Here is a 26,710-nt window from a genome sequence, read left to right as displayed (position 1 = left end):
CTATAAGAGTGGTTGCACTTTGCAGTAGAGATACATTGCAATCTAGGGTGCTTTACATATTCATAAAGTATAGGATCTACACTATGGGGTAAATTTACTAAAGTGAGAGTTTTTAGAAGTGAGTTTTAAAAGTGATGTTGCCCATAGCAACCAATCAGATTCTACTTAACATTTAACTAGCACCTTCTAGAAGATAATAGCTAGAATCTGATTGGGTGCTATAGGCAACATCACTTTTAAAACTCACTTCTAAAAACTCTCACTTTAGTAAATTTACCCCTTTTTGTTTTGCTATTGTAACGCCTTCCCATCATTACTGGGCATTCTGCTGAGGGCAAAGCAGAGCTCAAAATAGTTTGTATTATTTATTATGTCAGTGCTTGAATTTTATATTCTGCATATGTATCAAAGCTTGACGTGAGATTAAATTATGAGATATATATCACCAACCAATCAGCTTCTAACTTACATTTTGCAAGCTGTTTTTAAGATATTATAGTTTGGAGCTGATTGGTTGGTGATATATATCTCACATCAAGTTTTGATATATATGCTTGTAAGGCTAGGAGCTAGAAAGTGTCCATGTGAATATATTATATATATATATATATATATATATATATATGTGTGTGTGTGTGTATAAGCCCACCATGTGTTCTCACCCAGTCGTCCTCTAGCATGTGACATATACAGTAGTAATAGCATTGATACAGTGGCAATTTTGTTGCTACAGTACACTGGTAACACTATGAGTTCAATTATTGGGAGTAAATGTGTTAGTAATGGTTACATAACTGTCTACTAAGGTGTTATGTGCCGTGTGACTTCACTTGTGTAAAGTGTTCATAAAAGAGAAGCAATATTGATCCGAATTACAAAGTTACGACTTTCAGACAGTAGCTTTTTTCAATGTGTATGACCTGTGTAGCATATATGAGATATGTGGCTTAACAAACACATGAGAACAGTCTGAGCTGTGTTCATAGACAATCTCAGATCCCTGTTATACCCTGTACAGTATGCACAGACACACACGATTCCTATATACTATTGTATGTACATATTTATTAGCAAGCATGTATTCAAAGCTCTTTGGAGTAAAAATCCCTGACAAATTCCTTACACGTTTTCTTTGTTTGACTGGTGCTTAGTTATGTATTTTTTGTTTGATTGTTTTTTTCTTTCTTTTTTTACCATATTAATTGACAGCATTACATTGTTAGCCATTCGCTGGATAAAGGATGGCTGTGTAGGTCTGTAGGGTATAGTACTTCTCCTGATGTGTATAATATTAGTGATGGCTGTGACTAGCATTGGGCACGCCTGGGACGCAGGGGGACTGGCTGCAGTTGCAGGACACAAATTTGGTGCCTTTTGTTCGTACGGGGCATGAGTGGGAGCTGCCGATCCGGCGGATCTCCTGTGCCTGCTTCTCCCCGACTCGCAATCGATGTATGGAAAGCATTTCGCTTGGCGGGACTACAGCCAGAATAGGAAGTCGCAGCAACACAAGGCGCTCGGTGCGCAGGCGCAAGATGGCTGCTGCAGACACACAACCTGCACACATACAAAAAAAAAAAAAAAAAGCTTTTGTGCTGCAAAGTGAGAGACAGCTCCGCGGTCCTGTGTGTGTTTGCGGATTTGCAATCCAAATAAATGGAGATGTTGCGCTGCCACTGGTTTACTCCCGGCCAATGATGGGGACCAAAGAGCAGGGTCGTTGCCTGATGCTTTGCAAATGATAACAATGAGCAATGATGATTCCCACCCCCACCCTCCCCCCCAAAAAATGCAATTCATGCCAGATTTGATCCAGACGCCCTATAATCTAGTGCAATAATGTGAGCGAATAGGTGACAGGTGATCTCGAGGTATACATTAATACATGGTCATGATTTGACGCAGCCTAGATGACAATGGGAGGGAGTCGCAATGACAACACGTATGCTTGCATGTTGGGGAGAGGGGATAAAACACCAGCAAGATGGTCTTGTCTACGAACATTGTTGTCCTATTAATTCTCAATGGATCATGAAAACAGAGGCTGCAATGGACGGAAATTAGGATATGCAGCAAGCCCCTGCTGTCTCACACAATGCACCACATTTCTGTGCCGTGCTCAGTCTCCAGCACATCGCTGCGTCTAGAAGGAAGCTAAATGCTCTGGATACAAAAAGCAAATAGTAAATAAAGCGTGCCTACAATCTTCAATAAGATGCAATCAGTCAGAGCAGACTGACAAGTCGTTCATTTGAATAATTGCTGCTGCAAGAAGAAAGCCTCTAGACGCTGTCTGCTAGCATTGAATAATACATTGGAGAGAGGGAGAGACTTGCTCGCAAGCAGCTCTTAATAAAGGGGAGGAAATCCGCTTCTAGTACACAAGGTATACGACCAAGTGCTTAGTATTAGCAGCGGAAACAGGAAGCACTTCTTGCTGTAAACATTTCTAGGGATGTCGGAGAGACAGGACCCTTTAAATGAGAACGGACATTCCCATTCCCACCCCCCCGGCGATGCACGATGCAAGGGTGAGCAGCAGAGATCAGCTCCATTTAGGAGTAAAGCAGTGTATTTATCCCATTATGTGTTTTCAACTTCTCACGTCCACACAGATCTTCAGCATCAGCCCCCTAGGTCATATTTCACAGCACCCGAAACGTTCAAGCTTACATGGATTTAGCTACACATGAGAACATTATTCAAAGTAAGGTGATCACTACGAATATTTGGACACGTATTTATTTGCTTGTTGAAACCACGCACGTAAATATATATATATATATATATATATATATACACACACACACACACACAGGAACATTCATTGGTCCTCAAATCAATTAATGGGATAGACTAGTCACACACTGATCCAGAGGTCAAATGGGGGCATTTTGGAATGATACTGAATCCTATGGCACATATCACCTTGGGCTGTATTTCGAATATGCTTAGACAATGATTAAGAGCAATACATATATAGTTCTCTCTATGTAAATCCCTATATCAGATATTATTCCAAGAGCCCATTTATCAAGCCGTCCATTTACAACAACACAACAAATATATTTTCTACTTTGTTTTTGTACAGTCCAGGGAAGACAAAACCCTGTGTAATGCACAAACTGATGGACGATAATCAGAGGCTGCGATGTTGGTTACTACTTTTCTATAGGGAAAGGATCCAAAGCTTGTTCTTAATTTGTCCCAGTTGAATTGTGATAGTCTCATTGTCCATACCAATGGCTGGTATACAGTATACTTTACCAGTTGTCTAAACTTTTAACTACTAACTTCCTATCTCTAGTTTAAGTAACATTGTTGCAATGCGTACTCTCTACATTGTTCGACCAAACTTTTGCTTTCTAGCAGCAGAACCCACACTTTTTCTTTGGAAAAATTAATGTTGAAAAGACCATAGAACAACTTTATTAAAAAAAAAAAAAAAAAAAAAAAAACAGTGCTCCGTTTTCTTCAATGACGTGCTCTTCTAAACATATGTTGACTTTGATTAGGTCTAGTGTGATTTATTGCACTCATATTGTTTCCTAATAAGGTGCTTCCTCCGGTCTCCTCGATTTCTTCAGTACAATTCCGCATCAAGTAGTGTACTGTCAGTAACAGAACCATGTGCTCTCCCCCCATGCCCATCCATGTTGTAAAATCACAGGCAAGTACATCATGACATCCAATACAAAGTTTATCAACAGTTGAAATACAGAAATGATAAAACAGAATCCGTTTCAAAGCAGTTAGGAAATGATAAACAATGAACACCAGTATTGTTATAGAACATGACTGTAAAATGACATTACAAGGCCTGTCAGTGTAGCCACAAATAGAAAGCCCCAGGGATTTGTTGCCGAGTCGATAAGGCACGCAAGTCTACTTTACTCTACATTTTGGCACATAAATGGAAACATCGATTACCGATTTCACGTATAAACCTCTTATCCGTGAGACCTGTACTTTCACAGCTTCTACTGTGGTGCTGGGCCAGCGTCACAACCATAAAACCAATTTTGCCAAGACTACCTGTTGTTTAACAATCAGTTGCTATATATAAATTGTTACAATAACATGTATAGCATTACTAGTGTCTACAATGCAACAAACACCTCGCATTCAGCAGAAGAATACAGGCATGTATGGTCTTCGGTATAAGACATGAAAAAGTATACAAACAAAAGAAGAAAAAACAAAAAAAAGAACAGTCAAGTTATATGCAAAGTAATGATTTAATGACTATAAGCAAGACAAAGCAATAGATTTGTGCTTCTTTTGCAGACTGAAGACAATGAAATGATTAGCCACTTTTTTTTTTCAGTACAAACATTAAACATTATTCATAAAAAGATAAAAGTGTAAAGTAGGTTGAGGAATGGCAAACAGGGTTAAAAAAAAAAAAGGGGGGGGGAGGGGCAGAGGGGTGACCGAAGATTCATGGCATGTTCTTGCTTTTCCCAAGCAATTTGGAAATTACACATTAGGACAGACTATTGGGGTGTTTTGGAAGAGCAACCACAATGATGTATGCGCAGAGACTAGTGCCTGTGTAATTTAATAACCCGAGTTCTGCCCCCTCCCCCACAAATCTCTAATAGTCCGTATTAGAATATATGAAAAGATGCAGTACCATTATTGCATGGCTTTATGACTGGTGTGAAAGGGTCCAAAATAAAACATGCTCTTCTTAGGATGCCTTACTAAGGCCTGCACTATTTGCAGCTGGGCAACAGAATATCATTGGGGTTATAAAGTAAAAATCATTTCTGAGTGCAGGAAACACAAAATCTTCATTATAGTATTTATAAATATATCATACAATACTGTCTTCCTGTTATGTCATATACCAATATGGCATTTTACAACCAGCATAATGCCAACTGATTCTTACAAAAGCGAATCACTTAAACAAGTCTGTAAAATAAACGGTAATACCCGCTTTTTAGACAAAAGATTGTAAAAAAAAAATATATATATATATGAAACTTTTTTGATCAATTCTGTGCAGCAACATGTGAATTAGCTTTGTTGCCAGATGGATGACGAAAAAAAAAAAAAGGTTTGGGAAAAAAAAAATACAAAAAAATCCTCTCCTTCTGGCAACAAATGAGTTAACAAAAAAACTGAAATCATGAAGGCTAAAGCAATAAATCACTATTCACAGTGAAATGGCTACATAGAAAAGTCTATGTATTTTCCATTCAGTTAAATGATAAAGCACTTGGAGTTGAGAAGATGACAGGGCACTCTCTTTACAGTCCATGAAACAGCATTTTAACAAGAAATATTGTGGTGGAGCAGTTTGTCTGAAGATAAAGATACATCCAAGGTCACCCCAATCCAAAGGCAATGGATAGATTTTCCTCTGGTCATTTTAACGCATCCAAAAAAAAATTGTAATAATCCTCAATCCAGGGTATATAAACAGTTTCCCAACACTTGAACTTCAATCCAGAATAGTCCAAACAAATCTCAGAACAGGAAAAATAAACCAGAAATCCAGAAGCAACATACTGTATATCCATAAAGATCTAGTCCAGCCTTGGAGAAAATCACTTTCAGCCTTGTGTGTAGCTGAATTTATATCCATTTACTTCAGTACCAATATATCCAGCATCTTCCCATTACCAGGCTCTGTGTTTCCAAGGAATATGAATAAAATCCAAAGGATAGTTTTTTTTTTTTTGCTTTCACCAAAATATCCAAGTAGAAGGTCATCCTGCCATGGCCATGTAGAGTTTCCACTACAAAAGTAAGCAATTGGGACGAAGTCACAAGTATTAGCATCTACAAAAGCTTGCAATGGCAATGACTAAATCTAGAAAACGTGGTTGGTCTAGCCCTCCAGTTGCGTTTTCACCCGGATGATGTAGCAGAGGATCCATTTAGAGACATCTTCCTTACTCTGTTGGTAAAAGGGTTCTGGTGGCCGCTGTTGGAAGTGGAGCTGGTCCCATTCATGGTAGTGGAGATATGAGGGAACTGTGGGTGTGGGGACTGCACAGGGGTGCTAGGGCTTGGCATGCAGGAGGACGTGGACGGCCCCCCAGCTGGGCTCCCTGCTTTATCACTACCAGAGTCACTTTCCAAGTCCCCACTCATGTTATTCATTCTGCCGGCCGGGTGGCTAATCTTCATCCTCTTGCAAGTGGGTCTCACCCGATACTTTAAGGGAAGCGGGCCGTTCTGTGGGGAGTAACACACGGGTCAGATGTGTCCATGACATTTCCAAAGCCCACCTGAACAGCAAACAGTATGAGATGCTTACCCTTCTCCAGGTATAGATGTAGGCAATGTCCATTAAGGTGTAATAGTCTTTTAGGGCTTCCTCCTCATACATGACATCGATCTAGGTACAATAAAAATAACACATCATAAAAATCACAGCAATGCATTCCATACAATAAAACATTAAAGTCAAATATCCCAGGGGAAACCACTATATATCATTAAAATGCCGATATTCCCAGACCTGCAAGGCAAGAGATCATGAAGCAAAGCATTTGGTGGTAGTGGAACACTGTCTTGTTACTGTAGCAATGACACATTACCTGGAAGTTATTAGGTATATCCATTTTGCTTCTTAGAAACTTGCGTAGATGCATAACAGTCATTGCAGCGGGACAACGTAGGTACCTCTTGTCATTAGCCTGCAAATGCATGTACAGGTGAGACCACACAGACCGATCCCCACCACACACACACACACACACACACACACTCTCGAGCGATTGCTGTATTAAACGCGTGCACAGATACTACTACACAGTTCAGTCATTTGGAATACTCCTAGTTCGTTGTGTTTGCTCTAAGATCATCACAGAACCAAGGGGCCCAAGGAGGTGCAATGTATATGGCAGGCGGCCTACCCTTTTCTAGATGATAGGACCGGTATAAAGCTTCTAATTACAGAGTGTGGGAGAGAGGTTCAATAGAGGACTGTAATGTTGTTGAACCTACGGGGCCCCAGGAGGTGCTACCGGCTGTCAGGGCAGAGTTACTGCAAGCCAGAAAAGTCCTCTGTAGTCAGATAACTAGGGGTTAACACGCCGGGGAGAAAAGGACCATTGTTTGAAGAAAGGTTTATGTGAGAATTTGTATAATTTACAGTAGTTAGAGAAGCACTGGTGTAGGACACGGAATACAAGTGGTGCACCGCTAATACACGTACACACTAACAATCTGTAGCAAAGACAGGCGTCTTCATGATTCACTGTTACATTGTATCATGAACTCCCCGCTGAAGAACTCTTTTACTGAAGCATAATTTCACGTTACTCTTTTCCAGACCGAAGCGATCACAGCCACCCAAGAGGATCATTTTTATAGAGATAATAACTTGAGTCAACCTCCTCCCTATTTAGGCAAGATATTAATTTGGAGTACAACTAGGTACCTCTTCCTTTGATTTCTCTTTCTCTCGGTTTCCTTTACGATCCACCCTAAAGACAAAACAGAAGGAACGAGGATTATAGGGCCTGCCTGTATGTATTTATTTTTGAAGTTGAGTACAAGAAACAAAACAAACAAACAAACAAACAAACACAACTTGCCTGTTCTGCTCAAAAAACTCAATGGATAAACTGATAATCTCATCATCTGTAATTATCCTCTTGTCCTCATCTGCAACCTCTCCCCTGTCTTCATTAGAGCCATTTGACCCTAAATATACAGAAAATAAAGAAATAAAGTGTCACAGACACCTGAGCAGTATAGTGATGAAATAAGGAATTAGTAAAGATAAATACAGCAGACACACACATAGGCAAAAATAAATAAATACACACAAAATGCAGTTCAGTGTACTACAGAATTAGAATTATTGAACACCATTTGCTCAAAAACATATATATCCATGCGATTAGAATGCAGCTAATAGGACACGTCAGAGTATAAAGTAAGGACACGATAAGCACTATTAACAAAGGATATAGCAGCAGATATATGACACTAGAGTTAGAATGGTTGATTTACCATCTGCAGAAGGATGATCTGCATAAAAATCTCTTCTTCGTTTCATTTCATCTGCAAGACACACACACACACACAGATTTAGGATCGGCTACCTCTCTGTCTGGATCAATGTGACATCAAACAATCGATCATTTCAATACATACTTTTAAAAAGGCCAGGCACCAGCTTGTACACAATATCTTGAAGGGTTTTGTCTGCCCTGTAATTGATCAGAAAAAAGGGGAAAAAACACTGAATAACTGTAAGGATGATATAGGAACAGGGGTGTCTTTGACCCTTGCTGAACTCTTTACGAGAACCTGGACAGTAACAAAAAGATTCTTGAACTTCACGGTTCAATACCGGGGAAGCAGTGTAGCCTGGGAGGCCACCACCTTCCCCAAACATCAAGGGCAAGTTTTATGGCAGTCTGACATACCTTATATTCAGCAGGGGTCTCGTTTTGTGCACTTGGACATCACAGATAGGGCAGTATTTGCTGGTCTCCAAATAGCGAACAATGCAAGTTTTACAGACTGCGGACAATGAAAGCAACAGAGAGGTCGTTACCGAACCATAAAGAGGGGGGGGGGGGGGGGGAAGGAGAGAGAGAGAGAGAGAGAGAGAGAGAGAGAGAGAGAGAGAGAGAGAGAGAGAGAGAGAGAGGAGAGAGAGAGAGAGAGAGAGAGAGAGAGAGAGAGAGAGAGAGAGAGAGAGAGAGAGAGAATATATTAGGATTTAAAGGTGCAGGCTAAAAACATAATGGATGAGCCAAGTACACGATAGCCCGGAGCACACTTACAACAATAATGGCCTGAGGCTCTATTTAAAACGAACATGGTATCCTAAACGGCACAGTGTATGATAGGAAAAAAAAAAAAAGAGGCTGACTACTTACAGGAATGGAGACACTCAATGATGGTTGTAGCATCTATGAAGTATCCGCCACAGAGCACACACATTAGGTGGGGGTTTAGCTCGGTGATTTTAATCCTAGTTGTGCGATGCATAGTTGCAGTACAAGGGGGCTGCCTGGAAGAAACAGTCGATAAATAACAGATGGCAACTTTGTAGCGATGCACAAGGAAAGTCAATGGTTCTCTTGATGTGTACAAATAAACAATGAAGAGAAACTACTGACACACCCGATACTGGAGAGAACTTTGTCTGTCACCAAATATTACATCAATCGAATATCTACAACAATGAATGGATATTACACAAGCAACCATTTCTGCCCAGAACGTCAAAGCAAAATAAGATAGCTCCAGGAAATAAAGGAGAAGGGGGTAGCAGCCTCATATCTCATAGCAAGTTCATACCAGCCTAATCAATGTAGAAACAACATCCACAGCTCCTGCATGCATCCGACACTTCAATAGCTGTACCCACATATTCCAACCATACAAAGCGGATTGCTGGTGGTTTACTAGTTATACAGGGGACCCACAAGGTGGTATAATACTGCAACATAGTATATTATTGCAATACACAAGTATAAAGGAGGAGCAGAATTCTGCTGAATGAATAGGAGACCCCCAAATCAGTGATGGGCTTAGGGCAAAAATATAGCAGTGATCGGGAGCTGCCAGCCAGGGAGACAGACTATTTTATTGATGAAAGAAGCACATTGCCTTGTGCTGGTGCCCAAGCTGCAATCCTCCGGTTACTATAGCAACCTACACTTACACTTGGCATCCTGCCACCGCCTGGAGATGGGGAAGAGACCCAGCAGTGGAGTCACACGAGGTGCTGCGGGGCAAGTCACCTGGGGGTAGGGTGGGTGGGGCGCTATATATATATATATATATATATATATATACACATACACACACACACTATTTAACCCTTTCTCTTCTTCCCGATTTCGATAGAGAAACCAAATTTACAGCATCCAGCAAAGTAAAACATTTCTCTACAATTTTCCATTTCAATAATGCTCTCTGGCTCCATGGTGAAGGCAGAAGGGTAGCAAGGTAAAGAACCACGTTTGCAATCAAATTACATGGAGCACTGGATCCCATAGCCAGCAGCTTCCCGAGTTGAGCAATGACAGACTGCCAATTAAATAAGAGCATCCGTGATTATATTCATTCACTCACAGGAGATATTAGTGAGAGCCCCCGGGTCCTGCTGCCACAGCCCGGAAGAAGCAGGTAGCATGGGTACGGAACATGCAGAGGGGGTATGGAATAGGGCAGAGGGATGATGATAATAATCATGAGAAGAAGAGGAGTGTCCCGATGGGGTTTCCCCTGCTAGGAATGCACGGAGGGATCCAGTAAAACAAATACAGTGCAGCGATGTGAGTGAGGTGCAGGAGGCGGGGGAGGTGAGCATCAGAGAGGAGGAGAAGGAAAGAACTGGACAGGAGGCAAAGGGAGAACTGAGAGGCGCCCAGTGCAGTTCAGGGAAGAGACAAAGAGCCGAGAGGGAGGGAAGGAAGGAGAGAAACCACACCAAGAGCTGGGGTCACACAGAAGCCTCCACCTCCCGATAGACAAGGCTAAAGTAACATTGGGCGACTTGGCCAGTAGTGCTTTCATTCACCAGAGGCTCAGACCATCCCAGCTTGGTCCGTATTTATTATTATTATTATTATTATTATTATTTAAAAAAAAAATGCAGCGTGCGTATTTTATATACTGCAACATGAAGTGTTTGCCATAAGAAACCAGGAACAAATAAATATAATATAAAATAATGGACCTAAAAATGCAATAACCCACCACCTGCCCCTGCACTCACCTAACAACAAGGTCTTATGCTGTAAGTCACATGTGGGGTCGGGGATGGAGCTATGAAACGCAGCCTGCACAGGGGAGATGACCCAATGGGAATACGGAGAAATGATTGTCATCCGCACACAGCAGACACCTGGTTATATAAGGTTATGAGAACTACTACTTCGATGGATGGCTACTGAAAAGATATACTTTGAATCTCCGCAGTTACACTAAGTTTACCCCAATGGTGTGTTGGGGGGGGGGGGGGGTGGCGCTATAAAAGGAGAACTCTGCTTATGTGTCATATGGAAAAAGTCGGGACAGAAATAGAGTAATAAAATACGTGGGAGATGCTAGTTTCCCCAGATTCTGTAAGGGGAGCAGGTAGCTTGTAGTGTCTCTCTGTGCTGTGACCAGCAATATATCAGCACGTGGGTAAGTTACACAGTCCCACAACTGAGTTTATAACTTTATACTAATATTGCCGATGAAGGCTCAGGCTGCTTTGGCAAATGGCACAATCTCGGAAATTAAAAGGAAGTTATGTTTGCAATTGTCGGGTGGGTAAAATACAATTCAGCCCTGCATATAGCTGTATCCTTGACACTTCTTAATTCAAATCTCAAAAAGGTATAGACGCAAACTTGCCCCGAATATCAGGTCTCCTGTTTCACACAAACCACCTGAACAAGAACTTGGGTTACCAACGGAACGTGAGCATATACAAGGAGCCTGGCAGAATATGACCAAATGTTGCATTTGCAAACACAGAAAGAAAACTGCCTCCACCACACAGTATTTAAACTGAGGGTATGATATTTCTCTTTTACAGATGCCAGCTACAAAAATAAAGTGTAGAAGTAATGACAAGTGATTCACCAAGAGTCATTACCGCAGGATTAACGGGGCAATACAGAAATCCCCTTATCCGATTTACTGTATGCTGCCGATCGACCTCTTCAACCAATTTATTACTCCCATGCAGAACACAAGCAGCCAGCTGGGTACACACTGACAGATATATCTGTCCAATCTGTCTGGTGGCAAGGAAAATTTGGTAATGTATGGGAGCAAATACCAATAGAAATTTGCTCCAAAACCCTGGAAGACAGACCAGATTTTCCTTTCCACCATACAGATTGGACAGATATATCTGTCAGTGTGTACCCAGCTTTACTGACATAGATGCCAATTAAATCACTGCTGTAGGTGGCTACTTTGATCACTTTTTGTTTTCCATAGGTCCAAGAACACACCGTAGCAAGTTTTTGCGATAATAACATTACCATCTACAGTAAAAAAAAACACTGATCAATATCAATCTGTTCATCCAGAGATGATCTATACAATCTCCAATGTAATAACTTCTCATGACAATCAATTATAAATGCAGATCAACAAACATGAGCAACCATGTTTCATGACAACATGAAGAATAGGTTATGTCTGCTGACGTAGTTACCAAAACAAACAAAAATTATAAATAAAAATATATTTTGAATAGAAATATATTGTATACAGACACACATATAGGCAGGCAAACAAGATATAGACAACTGTTAAGGGGAAGACAGCATAGTGTGTTGGCAATGCTTTGTTACAGGCCTGTCTATGTGAGATGAAGAAAAGAAAAACAGAAAAAGCAGAATAGTGGCTTTACTGTGATCTGCTGAAAGTATAAGAGTTCATGTGCAGGGAGATTTGCACAGCCCTGTAATATATCATTGACACATACAGTTATTGCCAGAGTTCCTGCTATAGAAATGGCACGGATAGTTTATTGAGCAATAGTCCAGTGCTTCCAAGCTGCACACTCAGAGATAAGAAAGAATTAAATGTAATAATCTGCAAAAGATGAAATCCTCTATCCACAAACATTGCATGCATTCTGGATGTATATTTCTTACTGGAATAACGCGCAGCTCACACAGAGAGAGCAGATGAGTGAGTTTATGTTATAACCAGCACTCATTCCAGCAAGATTATGCTTCAGCACCCGACAAATACAACTGTGCTTCCTCCAGCATATGCTTACACATATGATGAGCTGGACCGGGGATCCCTCGTCTTCACTTGTCAATATTTGTTCTCCTGCTCTACCTTTTATTGGCCCAATGTGCAAAGTAAAATATCAGGGCAGCATCCATCTGATCTAAACCAAGATGTTTCATTTTCACAGAAGTTGGATGGCGTTATATTGAGAACCATTAACTGGTATAGTAGTAACAACCTGGGGAAGGCCAGCTAGCTGGCAACTGTGATTTACTGTGAACAGTCCAGCACTGAAAGCAGCAGGGCTGAGCCAGCCAATAACACATAGTACAAAGGGTGACAACTGTATACACACATTATATACACACACAATAATATACAGCCACAGATCAGCACAGTGCTCATTGCATGCTTTTATTCTCCTTACTAGAAGATATTATATATACCACACAAACATACACAATCCTATGCCCGCTATAACTTATCCAAGCCAGATGGCACAATGAGCCCACACTGGCATTACCAGACCTGTTCCCGGCTCTAATAGTCCTACAAACCGTGCCGCAGACATGCACAGAGGGGGAAAGCTTGAAGAGTGGGGGGCAGCAGGGGGAGAGGTGTTACAAGGAAAGGAGTGGGGGTGCTGCTGACATGGAACACAGGGGGTGGGGGGTTGTATGCATAAACATAAAGCTTGGGAGGGATAGCACCAGGGCTCAGATTGGGCAGCACATGAGCAATCAGGAGATGGCACCTCCGCTCTCACGTGCTCACCACCCCCTGCCATCCTCTGCTCCCCCCCCCCAACTACCTGTACACCCCCTTTACCAAATTCCAGCATTCACACCCCACCCCCTTCACCCCCCCACCCCCTCCTTTATTTACGTCCACCACACCAGACAAACAGTCACTAGGCTCCAACCCCCACCGAGGAGGGCGCCCGGGCCCACCGTGCACGTACCGTGAGCCGCTGATCCTGCTGCTGGGGGGTCCGGGGGACAATGCGGTGTCCGGGGGGGCGCTCAGCGGATGAGCAGCAGCCCAGGGGCGGCCATCTTGAGCAGATCTGCAGACGCTGTCAGTGCAGGGACTGCGTGCATCCCCCCCCTTACTCCAGCCAGCCAGGGGTGGGAGATCCCCCCGCACCGCCTCCGCCACCGCCTTCCTCCGCTCTCTCTCCACGCACTGAGCCGCCGCCGCTGCTGCAGCTCCCGCCTCTTCTCGCCGGATCCGGGCTGCGTTATACCATCCTCAGCGCTTTGTCCTGGCTCTGCACTCTGCACGCTGCTGCTGCCGCCGATCTTCCTCCTCCTCTGCCCGGCCTGTACACGGAGATCCGCTCTCCCCGGGCTGCTCGGACACTCCGCTCGCTGCAGCCTCACACTGGAAACTGACACCGTCCCCAAAATGGCTCAGAGTCCGCCCGCCCCGCGCCGTCACGTGGCCTCATTCCTTAAGGGCGGCCTGGGAATTAGTGTACACACTGCACTCACACTACACACTCAGGGGGAGTGCAGCCCGGGCAGGGGGATCTGGCTCCAAGGTCGCAGCCACTTCTCACTGGTGCATCCACATTCGTTTTATACACTTATGTGAGTGTGAGTCTGTGTATATGTAGATAGATATACTTACAAACACATATTGTATATATTTATGTGTGTGTGTGTGTGTGTGTGTGTATATATATATATATATATATATATATATATATGCGCACGGTCACGTAGTACATAAATGATTCCTATTAATGCCACGTTATTAGTGCATGTCATACATGTGCACATAGGTGCAGAGAAAGCAGGTCAGGTATAATCACATGTATGGGACTGGTGAGGTTGCCTCTTATTACAATGATGCCTCCAGTGATGATCCAAATCCTTGGGCAGAACGATTTTAACCAGTGAGGGGTTTATCTAAAATTTCAATATACAAAGAAGGAGAAGGCGACGTAAACCAGAGGGTGATGTTTATCCCTCTGAGTAAAGGCAGCGCAACAACGCCTGAGTTTCTGACAATTCCCCATAACATGTGCAGATCATCCTATCTTATAAAGTGGCAGCATAAAGTCGTGCAGGGCTCTGTCTATGACCTTTTCAGCGACAAGCCGTACTTAGGTACAGGGATAACCATAGAGGAGTAATAATCTATACCTATGCTTCGTACAAAGAAGCAGACATCACTCATTTAAAAGTAGCTAATGAAATAAACATAAATTGTACAGTAATAATTAAGGTGTAGACTATATTCTACAGATACTGCCAACCAGAGAGGATGGAACTGTATTGAATATTGGCACAGGAATAGATATTAGCTATACATAACTAACTGCATATATTAGGTACAGCTATATAAACATAGTTTGCCAGATGTACAGCTATTTAACAATCGGGCGTCCTGATATAAAAGACGTACATATAGAGAAACAGTGATTTCGCCCCACGCGTGTCTCCTGTGTAGTAAATGTAATTTATCCTAGACAATGAAATTACCCTCAGGAGCAGACTTGCAACTGGATGGAGCTCTATATATTTATGGAGAGATGTATAGCGTTATAACATATGGATCAGTGAAAATGCATATAGATATAATATATAGATGGACCTACAGAAATGATCACAAGTGAATATAAATGTATTTTATGCAGAGGGATAAAGCAAGTTACATGTAACATGTAGAAAGGCATCAAGGGTCATTAACGGGGGACCGATGGGCATATCAATTAATGCGCGCGCGTATATATATATATATATATATATATATATATATATATTAGTGAGTCTATCTATCTATCTATCTATCTATCTATCTATCTATCTATCTATCTATCTATCTATCTAATTTCTCTATATAGAGTAGAGGGATAACAAGAGGGAAGAAAGGCACCAGCATGCGTAGAGCTCATTCATAAGCGTGATTATATATATATAAAAATATATGTATATATAACCACGTAAGTTGTAAAGCCGTATGGCACATAGCGCCATAACCTTCCACGGAGGGCTGCTGTTACCAGGGATGTAGCGCTATAGACAGTGTTGATACGCTTTATATAGATACATATAACCAAGTTGCCTTTATTTAATTAGGCATATCAGTACAACAGAAGTGTTGCTTCACTATGCAATACATAGGAAACTGGCGACATTCCGGGAAAGAGTTGATGGATAGCTCTATATATATATATGGAGGGATCACAACTTCATGAAGGATGGAAGAATTCGTTAAGATATTATAGGGAGGAGAACTGTGGGGTGTACCCACCCTGATCAGCTTAGATCTACTTGGGCAGCCACAGTGTATATAACCAGGTACATATTGATATATCTTAACTTGTTAATGGTATATACAGAACAGTAATGCTACCACACGTTATCGGTTCGATTTAATTACAGTACATTGCGCAAGTTAATTCAATGTACATATAACAGTGGTCCCGCAGTTACTCTATGGGGAGACGGTCACCCCTGAAGCTTTTCCAAATGTGCAGCTGGTTGTTTGATTGCAGATCATTTATGTATCTGTAGCAGTAAATTCTTCTACTGGATCCCAGATCCCTCTCTCCTATAAATAACCACGTGTGCTGGGATCTCACGCTCCTGGTGCTTGGGGCGGACGCTGGGAGGCCCCGGGCTGGTGGTCTGTGACCCACTGGAGAAGGCGCCGCCCGGTCCGGGCAAAGGGCGGGGAGGTTGCAGGAATGTGTGTCCGGGATCCATAGGTGGGTGGGGGCGGGTGAGTATGTTGTGGATCACAGAACCGGACTTATATATAGGACCTGTCCTCAACAGTGTTGTCCCTGCCATGACTACACTAGTGCCACAACTTTGTATAAACCTGCTCTTTATGTTGCACACAATTTTATATCTTATTTATTATGTACAATTACCAGCCTAATACAGTGCATAGTCAGAGCCGTACCTATTTAAAAACCCTATTTTGTAACTCAGTTTATTTATTTAATGGCTTCTAAAGTACTATATTGTTTCCCGAACATAATCCTACAGAATGCTATACTATAATGCCATGCCTCATGCTGTACTATTTCTGGGCTCCTTAATATAAAGCATTTTCTAACATTTCCAATGTGCTTCCACCATTTATTTACCTTTACACAGAATAATGAATCCAACTGGAAAGTGAATTAGATTTCACACTTTTTACCCTTCACCGATATAAGATCTCATTTTCAATTAATCTACTTATGGTACTGTTGTGAGGATGTATTGGCAAATTATTATTATTATTATTATAAATTTTTCTTTTACGAATTACTAAACATAAATGTATTCAAACACAACACAAAATTATGTATTTACAAAAGCCAACGCCAATCTAATACTATAGACACAACAAGCTATTATTTCTTTCTGTGTATGGGTGCTTCTATGTGTTGCACTAAGTTAAAATATCATAAATTAGAGATTTCGACAATTAACCCAAAGATATCCAGATGAGTCCATTTCTTGTGCAAAGAGAGCAAATTCCTCAGGCATCTGAAGAGTTAAACTGACACCACAAAGTATTTTCGCAGCTGATTTATATGGCACCATTCACATACTAATAAAGACTAAAAGACATTTTAAATAAACCACACAAGCTTGTTTCATAATATTTATTTTGCAGAGACAAATGACATACAATATCAGGGCACCATAAATCTGTATGGGGATAAATTGTGTCTTGTTAGGGGAGTGTAGGGGGCACTGTGTGAATGAAACAGGTTCGGAAAATTGCAGGAATATCTATTAGTAAATCACATTGTTAGTACAAAAGAAAAAGTCGCAAAGAAATCCATAAAGTACTTTATACTGCAACTTCCTTCAATCACAAGCTCATGTCATGACATGGAATGTAAAAAATAAACATTTTCTATTAAAAAAAAAAAAAACTGTTTAATCATTTCTTCTGATGGCGACAAGAGGATCCGCTTTTACATCTGTGAAGTTCTCTCCAAACTCTTGGCTGCATCTTTAAGTTTCCCTACTAAATCCTGAAGGGCAAAGAAAGAATTTAAATTTTAAATAAATACACAAGTGATCAGTGAGACATTATAATGTAATCGAGATAAGACTGAGCACTCTTTACAACCATCTCAAATAAATGCTGAGGATTTATATTTTTCTTAGATAAACGCTGCTCTAGTAATTATCTGTCCAATCAAATGTATTTATCTTTCCTTTTAAATAACAGGTCACATTCATATAGTTCTGTAATGGAAAAACCATAAGATCCATAAAAAAAGTAGTGTAAGTTCCAATGAATATGAATATATATATATATATATATATATATATATATATATATATATATATATATCTCCATTGTACTAAATGTATTTTAATCAATGAAAGCCAGGAGCCACTATTCTGTGAAAGGAGTGTTACAATGTTTAAACAATAGCCGTAAAAAATTCATAAACTCTGCTTTCACCATTGCAATAATATCAAGCTGCATAAAAACAAAATCTTGAAAAAAGTAAGGAAGGACAATAGTTAAAAGTATGCAGCTAAGCGACATGTTTCACTTGGAGATAAGTGACACCTATAAAGTGATCTGTCAATATAACTACCTTCTGTAGAAGCCGACATCTGAAATAGGTGACCAACTTAAGTGCACGAATAATTATTGTTACATATATCACATTGACAGTCTGGAAAATCGTGATAGTTAAAATGCTATTTAACAGTGTTTAAATAACTTTGGAGGAATCTAAAGGATCACAAACAGAAAAGCATGCAATAATTATCTGCCCCTCAATAATAAAGGGGCATTAATTTATTTGCCACATAAAAAGTTCCTACAGAGAGTACCATTACACTTTTATTAGTAGATGAATGACGACCTCACTGCGCACCCCTTAACTAAAATCTAGCCAAGTAGAAGTGCAAATTAATATATACCTGTAATTGTTCTATTGAGCAATTAAAACTAATATCTTGGTCATGGCTGGGTTCCGTGTTCTATGAAAAACAGAAAGTCTGTATTTTACTACACATTTCGTAAATTAATTTTCTTATTCTCTACAAACATGTATCTGGCTTTTATTTACCTCTAAATTTAATTTCACAAAGTAGGAGGGTCGGTAGGTTTTGTGCAGCTGATTGGTCTGAGGAGTATAAAGGAATATATAGAGTGACTTATCCATAGGAATACAAAATACTGCACGAACAAGGAACTTTAATCACCTTTATTTCATATGCGAGACGCCAGGACACATCTGACACGTGTGGGGGGCACCTGCCTATGCTGAAAACATAATACAGTTTACAGATTGGTCATAGCCCTAAACAATAAGCTGCTTTAAACGAAGCTATCACATTAACTTTAAAAGTTGTCTGTCTTTGGGCCAGGAACGTGGGACTCACTTTTCTAGCAGCATTTCCAAAGCCTCTTTGTGTTTCTGGAATACAGCAGAGACTGACAATTAACACAATAAATAAATAGGAAACCATAGACAAAGCTGCTGAAAATTAGCAAATCCAGACAAAAGATGCACACGATTAAATAATACGTCAGGACCTGGTATTCTGTCCAGAAAAGTTCAGTCCTTTCCTCATCGAATTTACAGTCTTCTAGAAAAGTGCTGTTGGGAAAAACGAGCATTGACAGATCAGGAGGCAGAACGGACAGCTTGTTTCCATAGATCTGTGAGCAAGCACAACATACAGCCTTGTACCTCAGAGCAGTTCTGTCTACATTATGCTTCACAGCTTCCAGTATGCACGTCGTGGTGGCAGCCTGACACTCTTTTATTTGGGATGGGGATAGGTGCTGAAACTCTTTATCATCTAGAGCAACACAAACACAACGACAGCACATTTCACAATACAGAAACAACCATGGCTTGAAAACACCCATAAACACATTCTCATTTACTCAGTTCGATTGGTCAACTAATAATTAATTCGTGACTGTCAGTCACACGCAGTATGCAGCTGAACAGAAGGGGTCAGAAGCCAGAGGTTACACCCCGAATGATAAAGTCCACTGCAGCCTATTAAACTAGATTTTAACAATATCAAGACCGAACTTGATCATTACAGCCAACCAAAGAGGGCTTGGAGAGGGGTTTCAATTGGAGATTGACTTGAAACCATTACAGAGCTTTGAAGGGTTAATTTGTAAACTTGTCTGTAAATAAACATCTACGTTCTGTGCTTGTCCTATTGATTTATGCATAGCAAATAAAATAATGATGCTAGGCTCCACGCCTATCTTAAACAATGGAAACAAGGAACTCACTGGCTGAGCATATATATATATATATATATATATATATATATATATATAAATTTTTTTTTAATGCAATCTCATTCCTAAATGCAACACTCCCAAAATGGGTGAGCCAGCTCCTGCATCAGTTGCCCCGTCACATTACAGTGCGACACTAGGGATGTGCATGATACGATGCTGGTAACTGAATAGCATCCACGGGTGACAGCGCTATTTACAGCAATGCATATACTGTAGGTGGGGGATACAATTCCTGGCACTGAGTTCCTACACAGATGAAATGCAGCGCATATATCCGCCCACTAGTAGCAAGAGCTACGTTCCCAGGGAGAACTCGCGATGTGGAATCATAATAATAATAAATAATAATAATAATAATAATAATAATAATAATAATAATAATCAGAAAATAATTCGCACCTTGCTACAAATATCAGACATGTTACTAGTGGCATTATTATCACAAGAATTGCAACATCCATAGCTTTATATTATTAAAATACACAGAGTATTCCCCCCTCTGAATAGTGATCGATTAACGGATGCTTCCCATTCAGTTGTATTGTGGGTTACTACATGGACAACAAACAAACGTTTATCTATTAAATATATATCTGTCCTTTTCCCTGCGGATGCTTGCGGCTAGAAGATTGGAAGTTAAGCAAATATAAAGAAGAGTGAGACCATAGGCGTCATCCATATATTATAAATCTATAAAATGTATTGCGATAGACATTCAGTTATTAAAATGAGACTTGTTCTTCTGACCCAATAGCCATTGTTGCAGCCGACCCACGTCCTTTGCTAAACGTCAATTGTTCATACAAAATAGAGGAATGCACTTAGATCGGGCAAACGGGCCATCAACCCCATATCTTTATTATCTAACATAGTCATACATTTCCTTGCACTCAACTGCTACACCATAAATATTATGCAGAAATAACATAAGAGAACCAATCATACCTCATAATTGTAAAACATCCTAACTTACCCTATACTATATGTAAAACAAGTACAAAAAGGGACCTTATATAATAATATAATGTAAAATATCCAACAAAATTTCAAAATTTCACTTTGAATTGTCGTTATATCCCAACATCAATATAAACTTACAGGATTTTAAACTATTTCTAACAAAGGCAAAAAATAATTAATAGATTTAAAGGTTTAGGGGCACAGTCCCTTTATCTGGAACATGAGCCGTGTATGAGCGTCTAATGTTCGTGGTAACAGAAATATACTTTATTCTGTATATAGGATAATTTAGGGTTGTACTGTGACAGTGCCAAGAAACCATGAGCTAGTTAGTGACACAGGCGTTGTCTTGTATACGATGTTGCAAATGTAACTAGTTTCCGATTAGCAACATTAAAAATAAACAAACAAAACTAGAAGAACAAAAAGGAAAAGCGAACAGCAGAAGAAAACACAGGGCCAAGGAGGAACCTCTTCCTCCCCTGTCACAGGACAGGGGCTGACAAGAGATGAGGCAGCACTTGGACAGAAAAGCTGGCTAGAGGTCACACACAGGGGTAAGAGTAGCTGCGCCCCAAATTCAGCTCAGCACAGGGTTGAACTCCCAACAGAAGGAACAACGTGATACATTGTACACTTATGAGTGTGATCTGTTCAAAAATACATACCACAAAACAGTATAGACTCTGTGCGACCTGCAACACATAACATCCCTGACTGTAATACGGATCTAATACTAATATCCAGCCCACACCCTACTGAACGAAACCCACAGGAAACTAACATTACTTATCCATATTAATGTACAACACTGAAATTAGTGTGGAAACTCACATATATCAACAGCGAACATATATAACTCGCTTCCACTAAATTATTTATATATGGAATTAAACCATGTGCAAAAATAGATTCAAATTCATCATGACTGTTAAGAACAAATATTATATTATCATTTTGTCAGGATGCTCAGAAGTGACAATACAAGCTGTCCAAATACTTGCTACTCAATTGAACTACTGGCATTTAAGGCTGTTGATGGGACTTAACGTTCCAATTAACTAAAGCAATAACGAGAGTGTGATATATGACATGAAAACATAGATAAAGGGGGGTTTATATGCGATTGCAGTGGATACTAAACTAAAATGCTCCCAGTTCTCTCCATATCAATAATAAAATTGTATATTATGATAACATTCCAATAGCTGCTCTTGCAAATGTACTTGTAGACTTTACCACCGCAGGATATGCTTGCTCACATACACCTACACATATAGGACATTATAATGATCATGTTGGTAAAATAAAAGACAATGCTGGAATCACTGCTATAATACTGTTTTGTCCAAATCGTTTGATTTTGCTCTTCCCCAAAAAAGTTACAAAGCAGCTTATTGTATTTTAACTACAGTGAGACTTGTGTCACTACAAATATAAATAAATATAATTTTAACTTTATAAAACTGGGGGTAATTCATCATGCCAAATACTTTACTGATTCCCAGGGGCACAAACGTCTTAGTAGCAGCAGCAGCCTTAGTTTAGAAGTTACATATTTATATAACTTCTAAGTACAACTCTCGTGTGCCAACATACACTACTGCATGATCAAAGGTGTAACTGTAAGGCGTGGTAACCACCATGAAATAAAATATCTATATAACCCATATAGACCTAAAGCAACAATAATCTCATTACACGTTTAAAGTATCAACTACATTCAGTTGATATCATTTGCATGCGGACACTCAGCATCTTTATTTTTGTCAGAATGCCCAATAAATTTAGGGACCTATTTAGAGTTTGTATTACTTTAAGTCATTCAATTCTTAGATTGTAAAATCACTTGGACAAGGTAAACTTTATCTTCTGTTATTTAGTTATATCACAATCCCTTCAGTGTGCAGCAATGCATTATATATATATATATATATATATATATATAAATATCATAATTGTAGAAAGTTGTGGTGACCATATTAAATACAGAGTTCACCACTCTTTGTAAATACACAGAATAGTCTCCCAATTCCAGCCATCATTGTTCTACTAAGCAAGGTAAATAGTCCACCAATTGTACTACTGAGTAAAAACTGTCCCCTTATTTCTAAAACTCATTGTACATGCTCAGTTCTCAAATATTAATAAATATTTAAAATGTAATCCTCTATTTCCCCTAATTGCAGTGTTCCAGTAAACATCCCCCATCATCCCTAGTTCAATGCCTTTGCCTTTTAGTAATTGTAGTAGTAATCTTAATAATTATTGTAAGCAGTCACTCCATTTTTGGCAATCATAATAAACACTGAATCCCCCAAATCCAGTAATTCTAAAATACACTCAGTCCCCCTATTCCAACAATCTGTTTTAATGATCATAGTAAACATTCAATCCTCAATCCTATTAAACAGTCCATGTAGTGCTAACAGACACCCCAGTTTTAGTAACCATAGTAAACACTCACAATTCTAGAACCCTAAACAGTCTACTTGTTACTGTTTAGATGGTGAGCAAGGCCCACTTACCTCTGATGGTTTGTAAATATCTAGGCTTTATTATTATTACTGTGTTGGTTCCTAATTATATTACAAATATAATATAATATGCTGGGGCTATGTATGTTAATGATCATGAAAGCAGTCCCTGTAGTTGCATTTATCTTTTTATCAATCTCCTTAGTTAAACATTATGGGAACATGAGGACTCCACCAGTTACAGTAATCAAAGTAAACAATCAGCCCCCATTTTCACAATAAACACCTTAGCCACCCCAGCAATCCTAGTAAACATCCAGTCTCCCCAGTAATCCTAGGAAACAGCCAATACCCCCATAATACTAGGAAACAGCCAATATTCCCAGTAATCCTAGCAAATAGCCATTCCTCCCCAGTAATCCTTGAAAACAGCCAGTCACCCCCAGTATAGTATTCCTAACAAACAGCCAGTCTCTCTTACCAGTAATCCTGGAAAACAGCTAGTCTCCCTCCGACGTGGTCCTACCAAACAACCAGTCCGACCCACACAGTATCCCCCCAAAATAATCATAGTAAACAGGCAGTCCCTCCCCCCCAGTAATCCTAGCAACCAGCCAGCCCCCCATAATCCTAGCAAACAGCCAGCTCCTCCCCCAGTCATCCTAGCAAACAGCTATTCCCCTTCTCCAGTAATCCTAGCACACAGCCAGTCATCCAGTCCCCTCTTCCAGTAATCCTAGCAAACGCTATTCCACCCAGTATTCCTAGCAAGAAGCCATTCCCCCCAGTAATCCCAGCAAACACACATTCCCCCAGTAATCCTGGCAAACAGCCATTCACCTTAAAAATCATAGCAGTCAGTCACCCCCCATACTTAGAACACCTCCACCCTATAATGTTAATAAACAACCAGTCCCCATAGTTCTAGTAATCATAACAAACACTTTACTACCGCCATCCTGTAATTCTAGTAAAGTCATAGCTGTCACCTGTAGCTAATTTCCAGAGACACAGTCTCAAGATTTAACTGCCTGTCACTGGCACTTGTCCCTGAAATGCTATATTAATTATTAATATTATTACTAATATAGTGCCAGCATATTCCATTGTGCCTTACTATGGGGCTCAAAACAGTAACAAACCAAAGACTGGGTAATAACAGACAGACAAAGAGGTAACAGGGCCCTGCTTTGGGTGCTTATTGTTTGGCACCCATATGGTAATCTATAGAGTGATGCTTAGTAAAAGGTAGAGATGAGCGGTTTGGTTTTTGAGAAAACCAAACATACCCATATTTAGGGGTTCCAATTTGAATTGAGCCCCAGTTCGGAATCACTTTGGGGTTCTGAGTCCTGACTCAAGTCTTCTCTCAATTTGGAACTCGGATTTAAAAAACGAATCTCATTGGACTGCATTTAAGTGCAGGGCTTGGAGTAGCCAGGTGCGCAGGCCAGGGCATAGATGCCCAGGGTGTGCAGGGCATGGGTGCCCAGGGTGTGCAGGGCATGGGTGCCCAGGGTGTGCAGGGCATGCGTGCCCAGGGTGTGCAGGGCTTAGAGGCACTGGCTAGCTGCAGAATGTCCCCGGGAATGAGTAGAAGCGCCGCAGCCCCTGTACTCAAAGCAAGAGCTCATCACTCCTCCCTGCACACACCGGGCCCCCGCCTGGCACACACCCAGCCTGGGGCCCCGCAGGGCTCTGTACCCTCCTAGCAGTAACTAGGCCTGGCTGCCTGTCTGATGGTGTCTGGCTGTCTGCTATCACCAATGCCCGGGACAGACGCTGCCAGGTGCGGGCCTGTGCCTAGTGCGCCCCCCGATCCCTGTGTCCGGGGATAATGCGCCGCTCCCAGGGGCACAAAGGCAGCAGCAGAAGGCGCCTGCCATCTCCCTGCCCCCACTCCCCGCCTCCTCCCTTACCTAAGGCGGATCCTGAAGCCAGGCCCGGACTCAGGCTCTGGAAGGCCGCCCGGAGGAGAGCGCTAAAGGCTCCGGGGCTAAAGCGGGCCGGGTCCGCTAAGCGGTGCAAACCCCTCTGCAGGTCCTCCGACAGCTCCATTGTGAGCGGCGACCTTCCACCCCCACCACGTGACCGCACCAGCTGACAGCGCTGTCCTGTGGGTGTGCACTGTGCTCTGCATGTGCCGCTTTGTGCACTGTGTGCTCTGCTTGAGCTCACTGCCTGTCTGCAATGTGCTCTGCGTGTGTGTTGCCTATAATTACAGTGTGCTCTGCATGTGCTGCCGAGAGCGCAGTGTGCTGCATGTGTGCAGGGTGTTCTGCATGTACACTGTGCTCTGCATGTTCTGCGTGTGTGCAGCGATCCCCCATGTAACTCCCTCCCCAAACTGTGTCCTAAAGCCGCCCACTATAATCAGGGGTCCCTCATAGTTGCTGAAAGCTGCTGTAGGGGAACATGGTAGCCATCTTTTTATTTTGTACTTCTATGCTCTGACCCATGCAGACAGGCAGCCCCTGCTTTTCCCCAGCTCGCCTTCCAGGGCATCTGTCTGCAGGAGTGTCCCTATTTTATGTTTTTTTCCCCTTTATGTCTCATCTGTAAATCTGTATAATAGATGCAACTTTTAGTTTGAATTCTGTGCAAGTTATTATAGTTTATTCTTGGTGGGGTCCAGCAGTCGCATTAAGGTTGCAGCAGGGTCTGGCACTATCATTATGCGAGATGATTATCATTCACTGGTAACAAAGTGTCTCTGGAATCTTATTCAAATGGAAACTATGTATCAAGCCCCTGCCCTCCCGGGAAGCCAAGTAGGTTTGGGGACATAAATTAAAATAGGAGGACGAATGGGAAATGTTATAGGTTTGATGCATTTACAAAATAAGCAAGGCTCTAATCAGAATAAGAAGAGAATGTATAGAGACATCAGTGTTATTAATATTCATTACCTATTGCAGAAATCTCCAATCACATAGGATTCATATCTATTTACACATCAGGCATTGGTGATTATGCTAGGGATGTCTATGAATTAAGGATCCTGAGTTGTTTTGTCTTCATCTATGGCCACCTTATTTAGGAAATGGTTGTGACTTTATTATGAAAGTTTTTTATGTATAGAAAGAGCATACCTTTGTAGTCCTTGGCTAAGTACCATCAGGCTGGTGTAACTACTTTACTGACAAATTTAACATTATAAAATGAACTATAAGAAAACTCTGGGAATCACACGTTATACCAATGTTATATTTGTTTTATAGTGTTATTATATCTATATATAAGGTAAAACCTCACTGCTTATCTGTGAATCACTAGACTCTAATCAAATGAAGCAACAACCCATTGAGATGCTTTATCTAATGTGGTTGAGTAATAAAAAA

At 40.9% G+C, this 26,710-nt stretch overlaps 2 protein-coding genes across 3 annotated transcripts; both read right to left on the bottom strand.

Annotated features, from left to right (window-relative positions):
- Nucleotides 1-5,048: 5,048 nt before the first annotated feature.
- On the bottom strand, nt 5,049-14,080 carry BMI1 (BMI1 proto-oncogene, polycomb ring finger). Of its 2 annotated transcripts, none has more exons than XM_088454241.1 (10): nt 13,640-14,080; nt 8,859-8,992; nt 8,400-8,496; nt 8,125-8,180; nt 7,981-8,031; nt 7,560-7,668; nt 7,403-7,448; nt 6,558-6,656; nt 6,275-6,355; nt 5,049-6,192 (listed from the first exon to the last, which is right to left on the bottom strand). In XM_088454241.1, exons 2-10 carry the CDS (start codon nt 8,968-8,970, stop codon nt 5,863-5,865), a joined length of 981 nt encoding a protein of 326 aa, XP_088310367.1. In that variant the 5' UTR covers nt 8,971-8,992; nt 13,640-14,080; the 3' UTR covers nt 5,049-5,862. The 2 variants fall into 2 exon arrangements, with proteins under 2 accessions (XP_088310367.1, XP_088310368.1); XM_088454242.1 differs by having other exon boundaries at nt 8,859-8,988.
- Nucleotides 14,081-17,276: 3,196 nt separating this feature from the next.
- Nucleotides 17,277-25,568, bottom strand: COMMD3 (COMM domain containing 3). Its single transcript, XM_088454243.1, has 8 exons — nt 25,289-25,568; nt 19,355-19,466; nt 19,198-19,261; nt 19,044-19,078; nt 18,864-18,924; nt 18,728-18,784; nt 18,579-18,638; nt 17,277-17,668 (listed from the first exon to the last, which is right to left on the bottom strand). Exons 1-8 carry the CDS (start codon nt 25,425-25,427, stop codon nt 17,609-17,611), a joined length of 588 nt encoding a protein of 195 aa, XP_088310369.1. The 5' UTR covers nt 25,428-25,568; the 3' UTR covers nt 17,277-17,608.
- Between the last annotated feature and the right edge of the window lie 1,142 nt (nt 25,569-26,710).

This window comes from Taudactylus pleione, unplaced genomic scaffold (genome assembly GCF_031769625.1).
Source record: "Taudactylus pleione unplaced genomic scaffold, aTauple2 ptg000610l, whole genome shotgun sequence".
Classification (NCBI taxonomy): Eukaryota; Metazoa; Chordata; class Amphibia; order Anura; family Myobatrachidae; genus Taudactylus; species Taudactylus pleione.
Note: the sequence above shows the minus strand (reverse complement) of the source record. Positions and strands in the feature narration are given on the sequence as shown.